General features: G+C 38.7%; 1 protein-coding gene across 2 annotated transcripts in view; it reads left to right on the top strand.

The window, feature by feature from the left end:
• LOC149170706 (centromere protein X) overlaps positions 1-19,741 on the top strand; it is a 124,503-nt gene extending 104,762 nt beyond the window's left edge. The window contains exons 4-6 of one of the 2 annotated variants that reach the window (XM_089427334.1): positions 18,251-18,290; positions 19,105-19,158; positions 19,403-19,741. In XM_089427334.1, coding sequence (XP_089283460.1) covers positions 18,251-18,290; positions 19,105-19,158; positions 19,403-19,506 — 198 coding nt within the window. In that variant the 3' untranslated portion in view covers positions 19,507-19,741. The remainder of the gene's footprint in view (positions 1-18,250; positions 18,291-19,104; positions 19,159-19,402) is intronic. The other variant, XM_089427335.1, reaches the window with a different exon arrangement.
• Positions 19,742-20,613: the final 872 nt, after the last annotated feature.

Raw genomic sequence — 20,613 nt, 5'->3', positions numbered from 1 at the left:
ATGAACCAACAAGGGAAATTCAAGAATGATTGAGAGCTTGAAGAATGTCCCTCGAAGTACTTTCTCAAATCCTAGCAGTAGCTAGGATATTTGCCTCTCAGGAAGAGTTCATCCTGACCACATTCAGGAAATTATCTATCTCTCCACAACCAAAAAAGGATTTGGAAGTCTCCCTTGATTCCTCTTGCCTATCTACCAAGGAGATTGAGAAATCATGTACCAAATCCGATGGGGAGCATCCTGCTGAACCTGAGATCAAGGAACTTTCACCATGCCCATCAACAAGCCTTGTATGCATTCCGGAGACCAATTATCCAAGTTTGCCTGGCATGATCGAGGAGGAATTTCAGAGTGGTCCAAATGAAGAAATGGGCCAATACCACTAGGGTTACATCAAGCATTGGTTCTAGATCACAATCCATTCAAAGTACCACTCTTATCTTCAAATACTCTTTGTATCACATCTTTCAAAATTGCTGATTTTTCATGCTCATATACCTTCTAAAGTTTATATGTTAAATCTGGGCATGAATATATCTTTGTACCTAATTCGCACATGGCTTCATTGGAAGTTTTCTTTCACTTGAAGGAGGATGTATTTTCTCCAGTAAAGTAGGAAAGTTAGTACTGTAATAAATAAATAAATGAAAATAGTAAAGAGAAAAATAAGTCCTTTTGTGAAAACTAACTTGTTTGGCGCAACTGGATAGGGACTTTGCTTGAAAACCAGGTAACTGGCGGGCAAAGATCCCAATAAAGTTTGTAAATTTATATGAGTTCTTCAATTCATGTATATTCGAAGTCATTATGTTTATACTCGAGTTGGTTGATGTGGGATCCCTTAAGGCCCACCTACCAAGAAGCCTTGTCCCATCGACATCAACACATTATTTGGGATCAAGGTTAGAGTTAGATAAGGTACCTGGGAGCCTGCATGCCTTAATGGAAGGTATCCTTGTCATCTACTAAGGAAATACATCAATGTTTCTTGGTGGATGAATTCTGCAGTCCATTCGACTTCAACAAATCCATTCATGGCTGGTAGAATGTACCTAGTGCCTTGATTCCCATTGACATCAAAGGTGGGATATCTCACATTGGTTAACGACCTCCTCAATGGTCGGTAATCCAATGATTCTTGCTTATGTTCGACATCGACACCATTTATTCACATATGCAAGATTGCACATGGGTGTGTAGTGGTTGAAGACTATATGGTTTTGTGATCTCAACACAGATTTGTAGTAGTCTAGATTTTTTTTATCAGTATTTCCATTTTCATTTGCAGCGGTATATTTATTTCAGTAAAGGCTACCATATAACAGCTTGGCCATTCATTTGCAGCAGCAGTCACCTTTCCTTAGTTGTTTGGGGACATACAACTCCTCAGGCATGGGGGAGAAGGGGACCTTCAGTTCATCCTTCAGCCTTCTTCAGTAGATCAGATCAATAGTCAAATCAGCTCTAGCCAGTCCATCCTCCACTTCATCTTGCAGCACCAAGCATATCAACAACAAAAGTAAAACTTGAGGTAAAGTTGGCTTACGATTCTCTAATTCATTAGAAGGTTTAAGAAACTTAATGATTAACCACTTCTCATTCCACACATTTTATCTTTCATAAATCATTATCCTTTTGTTTGCCTTCCATTCATTACTCATAATAAAAAGACTTATACTCTGATTACAAGACCATGTAAAAGCAAATCCTTATGGTATATTAATAAACGCAGTCTCTATAGTGTCTTCTCCAAGCATTCTATTCGGAGGATGAAGTCATTACTGCCATGAAATGATAAAGGAAACCACCTATAAGCATTGGCCTTATGATGACAGAGTATGCAAGCACCCATTCACATACTTACCATCTCCATCACCACCTCATTTCATCCATCATCTCTTCCTCATCCATCCCTCTCTTGTCCTCTATTTGTATTGCTTTGTAAATTAGTATGATATGTTAAATGTGAAGAGTACTGCTCCACAAGAACCAACACCTCCAAATATTCAAGCAATATAGCTACACAAGAACCAACATATACAAAACAATGTTATGAATCTGTTAATGAGCAAGGGATTTATTTGCATGAGGACACGCAAATCCACAGGCATGGGGGATGTTGGGCCTCAAATATGCCCATTTTTCCACCATACAATACCATTATTCATAACCTAAATTCCTATATTTTTAACTCATTTCATACCATAATTCCACAACTTGCTGCCAATTCATATCTTACACTTCGTGGTTGATTATCATTAGTTTTCTTAACTTTTCAATGATTAGAGATGACTTTGCTATGATTTGCTAATGATGGTTTTGTCAACTTTATTTACTATAGGGACCCATTGTTGAAATTCTTCATAAGCCAATTAAGCTAGTTGCTACAGGTTAAGTATCGAATGGCTAAATTTCTGTAGTTACAAATCTCAATTTGTGATCAAATGAAGAAGAATCTTGGGATTCCAAGACGCGAGGTTTGTTCAAAGTACCCTCATTCAGGTAACCCATGACCCGTTTACCAAAATTCATCACCACGAGGAAGTTATGGTCAACGGAATTCTTAAGTACCAAAATTCTTAAGTACTGGAATTCTGGGTTTTAATTATTTCGAGTTAAGTACAGAAAATCTGGGTTTGATGGTTTCAGATATTTCGTACCAGCGCAGAGGATATGAGTTGAAGATTTATTTTTTCTATTTTTCAAGCTATGTGGAGCTGCAATCATAAAGTCTAGATCTCAATCAAGCTATGCATGGGTCACAAGATTGCCAAGACAAATTTGCCATAACCAAATTCTAGAAAAATCATTTGAAATGTATTTTTTTTCCCAAGAAAAAAGCGCAATTTATATTAATTATAAGAAAATTACATGTTGTATCTTCAACATGTGTGAGATGCAATCACCAGTAAATGGATAAACCATTCAGATCAGTACAGTGTCATAGTTCAATATTTACAATAACAACATAATATTTACATAAAATGTTATAAGCATAAATGTCCTGTAAGCAAAAGGTTGATAAAAAAAAAGGAGACGAATGATCTTATGAAGATCATTCCGATATATTCCCATCCATCTCAATGAATGGTCGATGAAAAAACAAGAAGAACACCTTATCTCTTTATTCCTATATCAACCACTGCCCCCTGTTCTGTTGCGCGACCTCTTTGGAAAGAAAATCAGCGACTGCATTCCTTTCCCTATATATATGAGAGCATACAATAAAATCAAATTGTGATTTTAGAGTGATGACTTCATCCAGTAAACCCCTGAGTGTGTGCAAGTGAAAATGATATGCAAAGTTGATCCAGTTTATAACAAGCTGTGAGTCCCCAAAGATCTGTATCTTGTGGCAATTTTGTTCCAGAGCAAATATGAGAAGGTATCTTAGACAATTTAGTTCAACATAGTTGTTGGTGCCTCTCCCTAAGCCCACTTTGATCTTGAAGAAGTGCGAGTCGTTTATATGAAGTACTGACCCCCCCACATCCAACGGTCTGAGCCGACCCATCGAAGTAAGCCCAGGGGATGTTCTTGTCTATTACTTCCGGGTTGATGACTCGGGCGTGGTGATGGTCAGAATCTTCAGGTATCAAATTGTAGATAACAACGATATAATTGCAGAATTTAGACTTCTGTGATCCATAATATTGTAAGATAATCTTCGGCAAAATCACATAGCGAATCTTTTGTCGACGCGTTTCGAACCAACTAGTGTGGTTCATCGTCAGGACAAGTTGAAAAACAGATCCAGCTTCGCCTGTTTAAATAGCTAGAGCAGAGACACCAACGGTTACCTAACTAAGGGAGCAAGGTCCAATTCAGTTATATTAGGTAAAAAAATAGATAAAAATTAAATTAAATATAATAATAAATAAATCAATATATATAAATTTATATATAAATGTATAAAATTAGTTATATTCGGTGTGAGATAAAACTATAAACATATGAAGAATTATAAAATAATAATAAATTATTTATAAATAAATCAGTGAAGAAATATAAATTAATAATAAATTATATATTAATGAATATAGAAGTATAAAATATTTTATTTAATGAAAAAATAAAATTAAATGGTATCATTTTTAGTTATATTAGGTGTAAGATAGATAAAGAATTATAGAATAATAATAAATTATTTAATTATAAAATTATAAATAATTATAATATAATAATAAATAAATAAATATTTTACATATAGATATATAAAATTAGTTATATTAGGTGTAAGATAAAATAAACAAATTATTTATTTATTAACTAAATATATAAATATATAAATGAAGAAAAATAATAATAAATAAATTATTAATCTACTAAATAAATAAATGATTAAATGAAAAAATATAAACTAATAATAGTATAAATTATTTATTTAATGAAAAATAAAAATAAATGGTGTCATTAGTAGGTAATAAATATATAGATATCTAAATAAAGAAGAATAAAGACATATCAATACTGATAATTATTGATATTTATAAGGTTTAAATTTTAATTTATTTTATTTATTTATTTATTTATTATTTTTTTTTTTTTTAAGAATTTGTTTAAGGGAAACTTAATTTTTAAGGTTAACCTAGGGATACTTAAATAATATAATACTAATAAGCCCCATATATACAATAATAGCTCGAAACAAACTCAACCGTTCCAAGATCGTAGGACAAAACCGACAAAAGAAATTAAAGGAGGTGGAAGACAAAAACCCTAAGACCTAACAAAAGGAAAAGAGAAGGCTAAGAAGACAAGGCTGGGACCCAACAACTGCTAATCTTCCAGCCATCATCCCTATTAAGGTTGACCGGCCTTTTTTCGATCTCCAGGGCCTCCCTAAATTTGCGATGGTGAAAGTGCGCAATTTTGGCAATGACTTGAGCCTCCTCTATACACACATGATGCATAGTCTTTCCCGCATGCTCAGCCAGGGCCGAGGACTTGGTCCTTCCATGTCTTAAGTCAGCCGAATGCTCGCTAATCCGTTGATTAATAGAGCCAAGTTCCTCGCGGCAAAATTGAGACCCTTGGTCGGGCAGACTGAGTCCTTTGTCAAAGACTCGGCTGCTTTTATTGAGGATCTCAAGAATATTAATATTGATCCAGAGGACATCTTGGTTAGTTTTGACGTGGTCTCTCTCTATACCTGCATTCCTATCAGTGAGGCCATGATGGTTATTAATAAGCTAACTGACCCTGACACGGCCAAGTTAGTTGAGCTGTGCCTTACCTCTACCTTTTTCAGCTTCGAGGGAGAATTCTATGAGCAAACTTGCGGAGTTGCCATGGGCTCCCCCTTGTCCCCTGTTGTTGCGAATCTCTTCATGGAGGATTTTGAGTCGAAGGCTTTGGCCTCCTCTCGTCTCTTACCAAAGCTTTGGAGGAGATTCGTTGATGACACTGGTGTTGTCTGGTCTCATGGTCCGGATGAACTCGATCGCTTCTTCTGTCACCTTAATAACCAATCCGCCGCCATAAAATTCACGATGGAAAAAGAAGAGAATGGTTGTCTTCCATTCTTGGATGTTCTCATCTCTAAAAAGGTGGATGGTTCCTTTTCTCATCAGGTGTATAGGAAGAAGACGCATACTGAGCAATACTTGCATGCTTCTTCCCACCATTTCCCTGCTCAAAAGTTAGGTGTTCTTAGCACGCTTGCCACCCGTGCTGTTAGAATTTCGGATGAGGAGAGCCTAGAAAAGGAGAAGGCTCACCTCCTGGATGTCTTTGAGAAGAATGGTTATGATAGACGCCTCGGTCAAAAAGCCTTCCTCAAGGCTAAGAAGGAGCCGTCCACTCGTAAAGTTTCCAAGGATCATATCATGGGTGTGAACCTTCCGTACATCCAAGGAACCACGGACAGGATTGCAAGGATTCTGAGGAAGTACGATGTGGCCGCGACCTTTAGACCTCTCAACACTATCCGTGGTTCCCTCAGGTCGGTGAAAGACCCGATTGACCCTAAGGACATGAAGGGCGTCTATGTCATTCCCTGTTCCTGTGGGACCCCTTATATTGGTGAGACCGGTCGCTCTATTAATCAACGGATTAGCGAGCATTCGGCTGACTTAAGACATGGAAGGACCAAGTCCTCGGCCCTGGCTGAGCATGCGGGAAAGACTATGCATCATGTGTGTATAGAGGAGGCTCAAGTCATTGCCAAAATTGCGCACTTTCACCATCGCAAATTTAGGGAGGCCCTGGAGATCGAAAAAAGGCCGGTCAACCTTAATAGGGATGATGGCTGGAAGATTAGCAGTTGTTGGGTCCCAGCCTTGTCTTCTTAGCCTTCTCTTTTCCTTTTGTTAGGTCTTAGGGTTTTTGTCTTCCACCTCCTTTAATTTCTTTTGTCGGTTTTGTCCTACGATCTTGGAACGATTGAGTTTGTTTCGAGCTATTATTGTATATATGGGGCTTATTAGTATTATATTATTTAAGTATCCCTAGGTTAACCTTAAAAATTAAGTTTCCCTTAAACGAATTCTTAAAAAAAAAAAAAAAAAAAAAAAAAATAAATAAATAAATAAATAAATAAATAAAATAAATTAAAATTTAAACCTTATAAATATCAATAATTATCAGTATTGATATGTCTTTATTCTTCTTTATTTAGATATCTATATATTTATTACCTACTAATGACACCATTTATTTTTATTTTTCATTAAATAAATAATTTATACTATTATTAGTTTATATTTTTTCATTTAATCATTTATTTATTTAGTAGATTAATAATTTATTTATTATTATTTTTCTTCATTTATATATTTATATATTTAGTTAATAAATAAATAATTTGTTTATTTTATCTTACACCTAATATAACTAATTTTATATATCTATATGTAAAATATTTATTTATTTATTATTATATTATAATTATTTATAATTTTATAATTAAATAATTTATTATTATTCTATAATTCTTTATCTATCTTACACCTAATATAACTAAAAATGATACCATTTAATTTTATTTTTTCATTAAATAAAATATTTTATACTTCTATATTCATTAATATATAATTTATTATTAATTTATATTTCTTCACTGATTTATTTATAAATAATTTATTATTATTTTATAATTCTTCATATGTTTATAGTTTTATCTCACACCGAATATAACTAATTTTATACATTTATATATAAATTTATATATATTGATTTATTTATTATTATATTTAATTTAATTTTTATCTATTTTTTTACCTAATATAACTGAATTGGACCTTGCTCCCTTAGTTAGGTAACCGTTGGTGTCTCTGCTCTAGCTATTTAAACAGGCGAAGCTGGATCTGTTTTTCAACTTGTCCTGACGATGAACCACACTAGTTGGTTCGAAACGCGTCGACAAAAGATTCGCTATGTGATTTTGCCGAAGATTATCTTACGATATAATTGCATCTGGCTGGCCAATGAGTCGGTGCATCCTGAAAAATAATGCCATTCCTGGTCAGCCAAATTCCCCAACAGACAATCAGAGGGAGGTTTCTGACTTTTTGTGAGGCTGCCTCATTCCACCAACGTTGCCAGGCATCAGATAGATGCAGTCCTTCCCATTTGAGCACAATGTTGAGGGAGGCGGTGATATGAATCCACACTTGGCCAGCAACCGGGCAATGAAGGAATAAGTGGTCAATATCCTCTATATTTTCCTTGCAGAGGCAGCATCTAGACGGACCATGAAAGGCCCGTCGCATAAGATTGACCTCCGTGGGCACTTTGTTCGATAGTATACACCACATAAACAGACGAGTTTTGTGAGGTGCCTTAAGCTTCCATAGTGGGCGCCACCACCAACACACTTCCACCATGTCCAGAGTGTTCATAATGTTGATTTGGGGTAACATTGGATGTGCTCTAGCCACAAAAATTGTGGAGAGGCTAAGGCACATGAGATCTCCAATACCTAGAAAGGGTTTGGGCAGATTCTAAATAGTTTGGGAGATATTAAAATAATTAATATTTTTAATAGAGTCCCTAAGTTTAAAGTTAGGGAAAATAAATTATTAATGTGAATTAATATAAAATTGTGTTAGAATGGTCCAAAAGTCATGGATCAAGCCAGATTTAATCTTAGCCCTTGATTAGGGACTTATTCTCAGCCGTTGATTTGTCAACGAGAAAAGTATAAGAGGAGGCTTGAGGGTCACTTGGAGAACACACCAAGAGATCAAGATTTTGACATTCCGAGGCCGGGTTTGCTGAGAAAGTTGAGAGAGTGATCAGAGTTGTAGCTGAGGGGTAGTGAATACAGAAGCAGAGAGGCAGAGATAGCATCGGGAGGCTCAACGCAGTAGCCGGAGAGAGGGATGTAGATGCAGCCAAGGGTTCACGCAAAGGCAGCCAGGGCTCACGCAGAGGTAGCCAGGGCTCACGCAGAGGCGACCAGGAGCTGTGTAGTGCCTTAGATGGCCAGTGTGGGTGACGCAGAGGGCTAGAGGGCTGACGCAGGCCAAGGCAGAGTGATGTTAGGCTAACACTGGGCCAAGGAGAGGTTAACGCTGGGGTTTCGTGGGGTAGATTGGAGCTGTGGAGTTGCCATAGTGTTTATCTAGGGTTTCAGTCGGAATATCTGCTTCCGAGTAGAGAGGTAATACTGCCGAGATTTTTCTCTGTTGAGTGAGCCGGATTTGGCACCTAGATTGTATTCTGAAGCTGCTTAATAAATCAAACCCTCAGATAGTTGCACCGGTTTTCTTGCGTTGGGTTTTTTCGGGGACATTAGTCCAAAAACAATGGTGTCATTTGTGTGCTTGTTTCTATTTCCTTTAGTTGATGATCTGTAATGTGTTGAGCATGTACTTGTATTTATTTCCAGTATTTACATGGTAAATAACTTGTTAATTAACAAAACAAGTAGGTAGGAATAAATCAGTAAAGTACATGAAGGGTTTCTAACGTGTCAGACTTAGAAATTCCAACACATAAGTGCAGCATACCCTTCCTTTGGAGTATATCGGCCATGTGGTGCAGTCGCCCATATGATTTCATCTTCTTGTAGAGTAATCTTGATATTTGCTTCCTCCAATGCTCCAATAAACCTATGCCATACCCTGCTCCATCTGCCCAAAATCCCGAGATCTAGTGCATCAAACCATTTCTGAGAGGTCCAGTTTGGGTTTCTGACATCAACAATATGAGAGAGTTGGGTGATGCCAGCCGTTGTAAGGATTTGTCATAATTCCAGTGGTAGTATGTGTGCGTTCCCACATCCAGACTAGGCATCAATGCCCAGTCGCACCTGCTCACCATTCCCGATTCACCAAGCCAGTCCTTCCTTGATGACACTAATAGACTGTGAGATAGCCTTCCATATGATAGATGCACCAGATATGCCCTGTGTTGGCTTGCGAATCCAGTCAATGACAGATAGAGGGTGAATGTATTTAAAGTAGACCACCTCTTTCCATAGGCTATCTGATGAGATAATTTGCCATCCCATCTTGGCAGCCAGTGCCTTTGCAAATACATGTAGGTCCTTTATACCCCAACCACCCCATTTTTTTGGTTTCCCAATTCTATCCTAGTGAACCCAGGCAAAAGTCCTCCCCACATTTTTCCCTCGCCATAGGAAGCGACAACAAATTTGTTGTATTCTGTTGATGATGCCTTTTGGTATCTAGGCAAGAGTCATCCAGTATACTGGGATGGCCTCCAACACAGATTTGATCAGGGTGAGCCTGCCAGCTCTGGAAAGCCATCTTTGTTGCCATATGTTAATACGACCCTCGATTTTTGCAATGAGCCATGTCCAATCTGCAATACGATAACCATTTGGCTTGAGCCTGAATCCAAGGTATTTGAGACCCATCTCCAGCTCTTGCCTGACAAATTGAAATTGTTGTATAGCATGTCTTTGCTCATTTTGTAAGCAAGACACCAGCAAGATGGTGGATTTGTTGAAGTTGGGCTCCATACCTGTAGCTTTACAAAACAAGGATAGTATTTTCTTGAAACAAGTGGTATCACAGATTGAACCATTTAAAAAAATAAGAACATCATCTACAAACAATAGATGTGAGAGATAAGAAACTTCAGATATCTTTACACCTCCCAATGACCCTTCAGCACGAGCTTTAATTAACAGTCTACTTAATCCCTCCATGATCAAAAGAAATAACAATGGTGATAATGGACATCCCTGTCTCAGACCACGTTCAGCATGGAAGAACCCCGATGCAACCCCATTGATGAGAATGCTATAGGATGTGGATGTGAAACAACACATGATCCATTTTATGAACGAGTGAGGAAACCCGATATGGGTAAGAATAAGCTGAAGATAAGACCAACTGGCACGATCAAAGGCTTTTGATAGATCAATTTTAAGGATGATACTCTTGGTGTTCTTTTTCTTGATCGAATGGATCCCTTCCTGAGCAGTCCCTATGGCTTCATGTATCTGGCATTGATTAAGGAATGCAAATTGTTCCTTGGAAATCATCTTGGATAAGAAAGGTTTGATGTGATTAGCAATAATTTTTGAAATTATTTTGTATATACAGTTACAAAGGGAGATGGGATGATAGTCATCAAAGGATTGAGGGTGATCGGCTTTGGGGATGAGGGCAAGAAAGGTCGAGTTGAAACCTTCATACATCCGACCAGAAAGTCTGCAATCCTCAATAGCCAATAGAAGGTCAGGCCCAATATGATCAAAGAATGTGAGGTAGAATTCCATAGGCCACCCATCAGGACCCGAGCTCTTATCTCTTTTGAACCATTTCAGGACTGCTTCAATTTCCCCCAACGACACCAGTTCATTTAGGGTCTCTGTATCTTCAGCCTCCACAAATCTAGGAAAAACTTCAACAGTGCGAAGTATCTCAGCTATGGTAGCTTCCCTAGGTGCTTTGAAGATATGTGAGAAATGTCTAATGCCCATATCAACAAGTTGGTTGAAAGTGCTGGCCTCCCTACCTGTTTGATCCCTCAGTGTCCAGATAATGTTAATAATTTTTCTCCCCCTAGCATATTGTTGGAAAAACTTTGAGTTTTCGTCCCCAACCTTTAACCATATCGCTCTGCTCTTTAATCTCCAAGTCTCCTCTTGTTGTCTCAGGAGGCAAATCTTTTCAGTTTCCAATCTTATCAGATGGTCCTTTGATTCAGTGTTTGTGTAACTTGTAATCCCCAAGTTTTCCTGCTCCCTAATGTCAGATTCAATCCTCTGTATGGTGGCCTCATCCTTTTGCTTCTTTTCTTTGGCCCATCTAGTGGTTTTGAGTTTGATGTGAGCCAAGTTGCAAGCAATCACCTCTGCTAGTGAGTTGCTGTTGTCTAGACCACAGTGAGTCTAGGACTCCATGACTAACTTATGGAATTCAGCTTCAACAAGCCAAGTGGCGTTAAATTTGAATGGGGAGTTTGGTTTATGGTTGGAGTCCATAATCTCCATAAAAATCGGGGAATGGTCGGATATTCCCCCCGATCCCACCCATTGTTGAATTCGGTCCAAGCTAGCCAGCAGAGAAGCTTTAATCATGAAACGGTCTAGTCTTCTGGCCAAAGCATCCTCGCCTGTTCTTCTATTCCTCCAAGTCGGCAGTATCTTGGCCGAGTCTATGTTCATGAGGTTATAGGAGTCCATCATATATTCAAAATAAGCCGTCAGGGGGTCAGTTTGTGCCCTATTGCCCCAGGATTCTGCATGCCCCAAAGAGAAGTTTAGGTCTCCCCCAATGATTAAATTGTCCACCTGCATGAAATCTGCACTCAACAACCTGTCCCAATAAGCCTCCCTATTGTGGCATGGACCATATATATTAATCAATCTTAGGGGTAAATCAATATCAATGGCTTTGAAATCAACCCCCAAAAATCCTTCCCCCCCCCAAATATTGTCTAACTTTATAGTCTTATTATTGAAACCCAACGCGCAACCCCCAGATCTCCCTCTTACATCCAGTGTGTGGAAATTCCAGTCCGGGAGCATCTTCAACAAGATCTTGCTTATGGAGACCCCATCTCCCAGAGTCTCCTGCAATAATATTACATCTATCCTATCCAATCCAATCAGCCTCCTGAGAGCTAGTTTCTTATCCGGGCTGGCCAAACCCCTGCAATTGAAGGAAAGGCACTTCATGGGGTAACCCTGTCAGGGTTTCCTTTTGCTCTAAGAACCCGGTCAATAGGAGTCTGTATGCTTGTCACCACCTCAATACTTGCCCATCGAATGGCTTTGGATAAATGTGATTGTTTGCCCCTAGGCAGTTTGAGGGCTCTAGAGGGTATAGGGTCCTCACCAAATCCGAAAGTGAGGGTTCAGGGAAGGGGTAGTGATCTCAAGTTATATCTATGGGAGCCACTTGAGCTCGAGCCTTCCCTAGAGGGGTTTGGGAGAGGGTCCAGGTGAATGGTCGGAGCAGAGATTAGAGGGGAGGGGGGTGTAGACACCACAGGACAGTTTATAAAACTCAATTTACATGCATCAATACCCGAACCCGAAACAACAAATGATGACAATGCATTTTCAGAATTCATAAAATTTTGAGTAGAAGGGGGGGGAGGAATGTAGAGTACTCGGAAATAAATCTAGGCCCCTTGATCGACAACAAATGGCCGGAGCATCGGGAGTCCTAGAGCCTTCCTATTGTGCCACCTCCACTTCCCTTCTTCGGCTCTACCGAGGTTCCTCTGAGTGCGCAACTAGAGTTGTTTCAGCCTCCGCAGTTGTCTGAGTGCCCGCTGATACAAAGCTTCTAAGGGGGGTCGACTATTTCCCAGTGATAAGTGGGCAATCTTTGTACAGGTGTCCCACCTCATGGCACCTCCTACAGCGGAAGGGTATCCCCTCGTAGTCCAGAATCTGCCACCACATAATATCCCCCATCTGGAGCCGATAACTCTCCACCAAACCCTCACGGGTGTCCAAGTGCACCAGTATTCTGTCTATGGCCAGACAACCTGTTTCATTATAAGATCTGTCGTGGTCCAAATAAACGCCCAGGTCATCCATAATGCATCTAAAGATCTCCTCAGACCAAAATTGCAGTGGTAGCCTTGGGGGCCGAACCCAAATCGGCCCGCCCCCATTTTTTCTTTCTTCGGGTCAAAGAGGGGCGACCATCTCTTGAGGAGCACTGGCGTCATCTTAATGTGCCAGTCAATGTTTTAAAAAACGACCGAATCGAATCCGAAATTGCCGAGTTGATCCGAGTCGTTGGGATTTTTTGTGACCCGGCAGGAAAAACGGAACGAGAGGCCGAGTCAGTCATGACTCGGTCAACCCGGCCAGTTCTGCAATAACTCGACCGAGTCAATGAATGTAGCCTGTAACCCCCAAAAAAATGCGATTTTCATATTTTTTATTTTTTATTTTTAACTGTTAGCTGAGTGTTGGGGACTCCAAGGTGTTTTCTAAATTAGTTAAATGCTATTTGGGGTCCATTCCCCTCTCCTAGTATTGATATGCTATTCAAATTTCATGGTAATGTTAAATTCTTAAAGTAAAAGTGACATTCTCTTTAATCTTCATTTTCATCCTTTTACTTAATTTTTTAACATTACCATGAAATGACTCAGGATGTTTGAGAGTGGTTCCGGCCTCATTGGATTTCATATGGAGAAAGTAGAATTTTAGATTTCATTCAAAATCCAGCAGACTTATCAGTTTTTCAGGATTTTAGGATTGGAGGATTGCAATGTTTCCATTGAATTTTGTCATGTATTAGGGTATGAAACTCATATTTAATCAAGAGCACCAATCCCTCTATGTACCTTGATGTTAGTGACATTGGTTGTCGAACTCCTTTGGGATTCGCTCCCAAACTAGGAGCTTCTGAAAATGTCGCTCCCGCTCCTGTTTTTGCTCTCACTCCCCACTTTCGCTCCCACTCCCAAGTAACACTGGGCCAGATGATGTTGGCAACTCTAGCAGTAGCCAGTAGTACTGGTCACAGACTTTTGTTGTAGATGCCATTTATAACCTCCTTGGTTATGTGTTTTTGTTTTGATCTCTATATCATCATCGTGTATGCATTGGACAATGCACTGGGTGCCATTTTGATATAATGGATATATTCATGAGCCTACTTTGATCATATGTTGTCTTCTATCTATATCTAATGCTGTGTGTTTGGAAACATGAATGAAAATCTTTAAAATTATGTGTTTTTATAAAAAAAAAATATTTGATGTATTTTTTACAACGACCGGGTCATTGAAATCGAGCCAGCCGAGTCGATACTGAGTCAGAGTCGGAGTCGGAGTTGACCCTCGGCCGAGTCGGAGTCGGAGTCGGAGTTTTAAAACATTGGTGCCAGTATCCTGTTAATACCCAGTTAACAACTTTGGATTGCGGGAAAATAAGAGCGTAGGCAGCTGTTCCATTAAATGGCCCCATATCTCCACTGTCCACTACTTTAGACACGTTGGGGTATAGTTCCGGCCCCAGACCCTTCCCACCAACACAGTGCTCTCAGTGAGCGCAGCTTGAGCCATGCTGATACCCTCACCAAATACCAGTAGACGCCCCCTTTCGCGCACCTTTGAGCACTTGGTTTTTTTATGCCCTCCCACCCTGTGTTCTTGTGTTATTGGTTGTTGCTCATCTCCCACCTGATGATTATCGTCCGAGTCTGAGGCCCTGTTTTCCTCTGGACCCAAGTCTTGTTGGGTAATACCATCGAAGCACCTAGATGTTCGGGCTCCAGGAGTAAGACTCGTAACTGGGAGGTCAACATCAGCAGCACTAGGAGCGCAATAATTCTGATTTAAACCTCCATTCTTGTCAAAAACCACTCCGCTCGCGTCTCCAATCGCTACACACAAGGTCTCTTGTACATTTTGCTCATAACCTTGCTGTTCGTGTGCCCAGTACAACAACTCTGAAGGCGAAGGGATATTCAGAAAGGGCTGTTCCTGTTCCACCCCCAGGTTGGGTAAGACCTCATTTACCGTCGAGTTCGGTTGTGAAAACCCTAACCCTTGTAGGGTTACTTCCATGTCCTCCATATTCGAGGTGTAAATGACAACTTGGGCATCCGGTGACAGATTCGGGTCTGGTGGAACCCCTCCTCTTGACAATTGTTTTTCTTCGACCCATATTTGGGATGAGTCCATGGTATCGGATGAATAATCAATTAACTCTTCATCCATTCAAAAACACCGTTTCTGAACACCGGTTACTGTTTCGAGAAAATGTTCTCGAGCCCCCCGACAAGTGCTAACCTCGGCTTGGTATCCGCCAAATAAAAGCACTGCTCACTTCTTGTTGTTGACCCTAACACTCGCAGGTATAAACCATTGCCAAAACCGTCGCAATAGGAAAGCCTGAAGGGTCAGACCGTCCTACAGTTAACCTACCATACATCACCTGTTAACAGTTTCTGCCGCTGTGATAATGGTAAATACCCTCCTCATTGAACCTGGGTGTAAAATTGGTCACGACAAACTGCACCACCATAACCGCCGACCAAGGGTTTTCTCCTTGAGCTAAACCCTATTTTCGCCATTTTCACCACAGAGCCCGCTGCATTGCTTCTCATCTCGAATTCTTCAAAATGTAATGTATTTTTGTAATATTGTTGGTATATAGCTAAGATAAGATCCTTGAGTTTAGGATCTCAAATTGTAAATGCATAATATATATATTGTAGTCACTCAGTATTGGGGGAGTGATGTAGGGGAAGAGAAGCACAATTACATCTGTTGGATGTTGTATATTACACTCTTTTTTGGCTGAAGGAATAAAAGGGAATGAAGTTGCTGTAAGCTTTGGTGTCCATTTCATGAATTGAGCTTAGACCCGCAACGCATAGACAGGAAAGGCCACTTGAACCCATTGTGTTTGCAGGGTTAATATAGATTATGTAAGTGTTCTAAGATCTGGAACCTAGTTTCTATGTAGTATTCAATAGGTCTGATACCATGTAGAAATAACTCAAAATTTGCAGCTGCTAATGAATTTAGATTGAAAACAACAGACACAAATTTCTTCTACTCAATTTGCAGAAAGGAAAACATACAATAGAAACACATGCAATCATTAAATCACAATGAAAACAATATTTTCGCGGGGAACCCAACTAGGGAAAAACCCTCCTCTGTTTTGTATTATATCAAATGAGACAATGATCAATTACAATGACAACTTCAATTCTTGAAGCTCAACTTGCACTGCAATACTGATCTCCTCCTGCTCTGATGACCTCCAACTTCCTCCTATTTCCTTGCGCAATTCCTGAGGAAATTAGCTCCTAAATAGTAGGAAATCTCTTATTTCCTTGCGCAAATCCTAGAGAAATTGCTTACTTGCTCCAATGCAAAACCTGTACACTCAATAGAATACAATTGATAATTACAATGTGCCTTTTCCTCCAACTCAACTAGGCAATTCGAATTGCATGCATGACTAGGGCTATTTTTAGTAAATTGACTAGTTAACCGAGAGATCAATGAGTTACAATAGTTACTACTACTCAATTGAACTCCCACTGACTCTATCCATGACTAGAGCTTAGATAACTGAGTTTCACTAACAATAACTCCACTAGATTGCTAGATCTTAGCAATCAACCCATGCACAACTCTACTTCTAGCCCACAAACTCGAATTGACTGATTTAACTAAGTGACTTGGCCATGTCACTCTTGCTAACTGCAACTCAAGTCATCCTGCTGATGTGGAAATTCAAAATTCTCCATTTGACTAAGGCACAAGTAAAATGAAGCCTTTTCTTGCTACAATTTAACACAAGCATGCTCTGAGGTTCCATGGATACCCTCATCTAGCTGTGCAATATGTTACATCTTTCATTGATTTCAGCTCAAATCTTAATGTTGTTGGTGAGGATGTCATGGTGAAAATGTTTGCATATACTTTGGAGGAAGATACAAATATATGGTTTGAAAATCTTGGTAGAGGGGAAATATCTTCATTTGCAGGTTAATTAAAGCAATTTGCAATATTGGATTTTGGTTATGGAGAAGAAAAGCATATGGAAGATTTTGTTGATGAGCCTCATGATAGCCATGCTACATTTGTTGCTTGTCATTTAAAAAATGAGATAGAGGAGTTGATATTTGTATTTCATAGTAACCTTTTGAAGGTATTACTGGCTAAAATGGAGGAAAAGGTTGAAGCTTTGAACTCCCTTCTTGTCTCCCTAGAGAAAGTTATGGATTGGCCAATGAGCAGCATGGGGGAAGATTTTCATGAGGATTGGTTCAATTTCCAGCCTTCTTTTTCATCAAATGAGCCATTTGTAATTTTGTACACGAGATTACAGATCCATATGAAAAGAAGTGTGATGAGGTTTTTTAAGACCTTGTTGCAACACCCCGTGAAGATCATGATGGTGAAGATCCTGTCGAAGATTATGCAACCCATCTTGTTCTAGAAGAAGCATCTTGTGATGCCAATGTCGACTTACATGAGGACGACATTTTGATTTCCAGCAGTGTTTTCAAGGAGGACAAGGGTCTGGCAAGTTATGGTGAATTTGTTGGTGGCTGGTTTGATCTTGAAGACTCTATCTATGACACTGATGGTGAAAACATGGTGGTGGAAAATGTGAATTTATGCTTTCCTAATCCGACGAGGGTCGACAGCAAATTTACAATGCTTGAAGAGAACAATTTGGGTTTTATGTCTCATGGTTCCAGGCAGCCAAAAGATCTTGAGGTATGTTGTACATTTGCTTCTATTTCTAATGATCAACATCCATACATTTTCAGCAAGGGAGCAAATTTGTTGCATCATGAAGTCGATAGTCATCATGAGGTAGTTGTGCATGAATGAAAAGTCCAGCCAAGTATGTTTTCAGCCAACACTTATACCTTGCACGTGAAATCAGCAAAAGAGTGCATTTTTGTGGCAGCTACATTTCGGGGCCAACAACATAGACATATGTTGAGATGTGTTGGTAGTGGTACCTTTTCGGCCATTGCAAAGGTGACAACAAACTCTCAACTTTGATCTGATATATTTTTTCAGATTTGATTTTTCAAGCATATGACTAGCCATGTGATAGGCATCTGTTTCTTGGTATTCATAAAACAAAAAGAAGGTATGCAAAACTAATTTAATAGAGTTGACTCGGAAATATAAAATCCTATAAAAATATACTAATCCAGTGGTAAATTATTTGAGAAAATCACATATCTCTGGATAATTCAAAAAAAGAAAAAAATGGGAATTCCTTTTCTTTTCTTTGGAAACATATAAGCAGAATTGTTTTTTAGTGGATGCCAGATGGTCAATTATGTTTGCTTATGATTATCAGCTGTAACAGGTTGGTGCTGCAGCATCAAAAAAGACTCGAACTACTACAGGTATGCATCATGTTTTATACATCAGTTTTGTTGGTCATAGGGTATGTACACCGCTGTAGACTAAGCAGTCAAATTGCTGTGTGGAGGGGGTTTTGTTCCACAAAGAAGGGGCTTTCATATTTCAATTTGGCGTCTAGCTAGGACTTGACCTCAAATTAGATTATTATTATGTTCAGTTCATATTTGTCAAGCCTGACTATTTGGTAGCCACTAGCTTCTGTGATTAGTCTTGTAAGAAAGCAGCAATCAATTTTTTTCTCTTTCCTTTTAGCTTCATAGGAAGACAATGAAATGGTAAACTGGGTTTGGTGACATTCTCCTGCATGTTACTCTTTTGTTACAGTTAAATTTGTATGCATCATTCAAAGTTGAAACTTCAAAGTAGATGCTGCAAACATGTAAAGCTGAGCATCATATGCTAGTTGGAAGAAGTTTTGGTTCCAATTCTTGTCATTTGTAAAAAAAAATTGCGATCAGTTTTTTCCTGTTTCATTTTAGCTTCATAATTCATAGAAAGACAATCAAAATTGTAAACTGGGTCAATTTTGGTGCCATTATTTTGCATCCTAATCTTATATTACAGTTAATTTCTATGCATAATTCAAAGTAGATGCTACAAACATGTAAAGCTGAGGATCATATGCTAGTTGGAAGAAGTTTTGGTTCCAATTCTTGTCATTTGTAAAAAAAAATTACAAGGGAAGGCACAGTTTAGTAGCATGGTTGAAGGAGAAACATTTTCATTGAATTAGAAAAAATAAAATTCAAAAATTTTTAACATCATTTTGAGGACTGGAATGTTATCTGCGTGCAGCCAATTCCAATGCTCTGAAGCTGAGCTGTGAATTGCTGAGACTTTTTATTACAGGTATGCTTGATTAGAAGAAGGGGTTTCTTGTCTGGAGGTAACAATGGATTAAAACTTAAATGGACTTGGAGAATTTGACTATAAGCATATGCCGAGAGATGTTCTATTCTTACTTCTGCTTTTCTATGTTACAGACAACCCACACACACAAAACCAATTTTCTGTTTTGAATGTGTGGTTGAGCATAAGCTTTGAAGCATTCTATGTTGGAAATATCTAATCTGATGCAATTATGTTTTATCAGAGGCTGTTCAGCGTGCTGCTATAGTTGCTGAAGCCGAGGGGAGTACACAAATTGAAGGCACACACCTGGAAAGAATATTACCCCAACTACTTCTAGACTTCTGAAATGACACTTGGAGATTTGATTCAACATTCTGAAATCCGAGTTAAAGTTCAAAAGTAGTTTCTTTGCATACAGATATTTCTGGGTAATGATGGAAGTCGCTGAGATACTGTAGACCAGATGTTTCTTTTGTTTGAATGATGGATTTGTCTTCTACAGTTAGCGGGTCTCTTTAAATTTGATATCATGCATTGTGTACGTTTACAAGTAATTTGATTGAGAACCATTATTTGATTACCCGCCTATGGTATGGCGTTTCAAAAAAAATTCATGCATATTCTTATGAAGTTGGTTAGGTGGCAACACTTTATTCCCTAGGAAAATTCGGATGTAAAGATGCAAAACTTTTAGACATCATGATATAATAGAAGTAGCTGGGTGCTTTTATTGGCTTCTAGTAGACCTAGATAACCCAGAAATGAACTGAAAAAATTAGAAATAATTGATGGCCCTCTATATTCCTTGTGTAACTAAAATAGAAAAATAGGGATAAATGCATGTATTGCATGAAAAATCACCTCCTTTAAAAGATGATGATTGCAGAGTTGATTTTTTTTCCCTTCTTTCTCCTCCTCACAGAGAGAGAGATAAGATAACATAAGATGATTTATTAATGTCCACCAAATGACTAAAATTATAGGTCAACGTAATAGAAGTACAATCAGTGATACAAAGCTGTAGAAGTGTCCTGGGCTGTTCTAAAAGCATAAAACGAGACAATACATGACATGCATGAAATAACTAGTGTATCAAAGAAAGAGAAAAATAAAGAGTGCAAGAGATCTGCTAAATGTCAGTAAAACAAGATGAGGAGGAATGAGTATCTACCATGGCATCAATAATTGAGAAAGGCCAATGCACTATCTGATGATGTTGTTTAGAAAGTGTTACCACCTCAAATGCAAGCCTATTTTTGGAGACATTCTTCTCAGTGGTAGAGCAGTTGTGGGATGATGAGGTTTCCAGAGGTAGATTGCCCTTGGATATTGGCTTTGGAGCATGATTCAATGGAGGATGTTCATGTCTTTTTAAGGCATGTTTGGGGGTTGAGTTTATACATTTGGAGGTAGGGTTGCACATGTGGCAGAGATTCACCATTTAGAGCCCTT

Source organism: Pinus tabuliformis, chromosome 4_2 (assembly GCF_031772625.1).
Source record: "Pinus tabuliformis cultivar Carrire ecotype Pingquan chromosome 4_2, CPIR1, whole genome shotgun sequence".
NCBI lineage: Eukaryota > Viridiplantae > Streptophyta > Pinopsida > Pinales > Pinaceae > Pinus > Pinus tabuliformis.
Note: the sequence above shows the minus strand (reverse complement) of the source record. Positions and strands in the feature narration are given on the sequence as shown.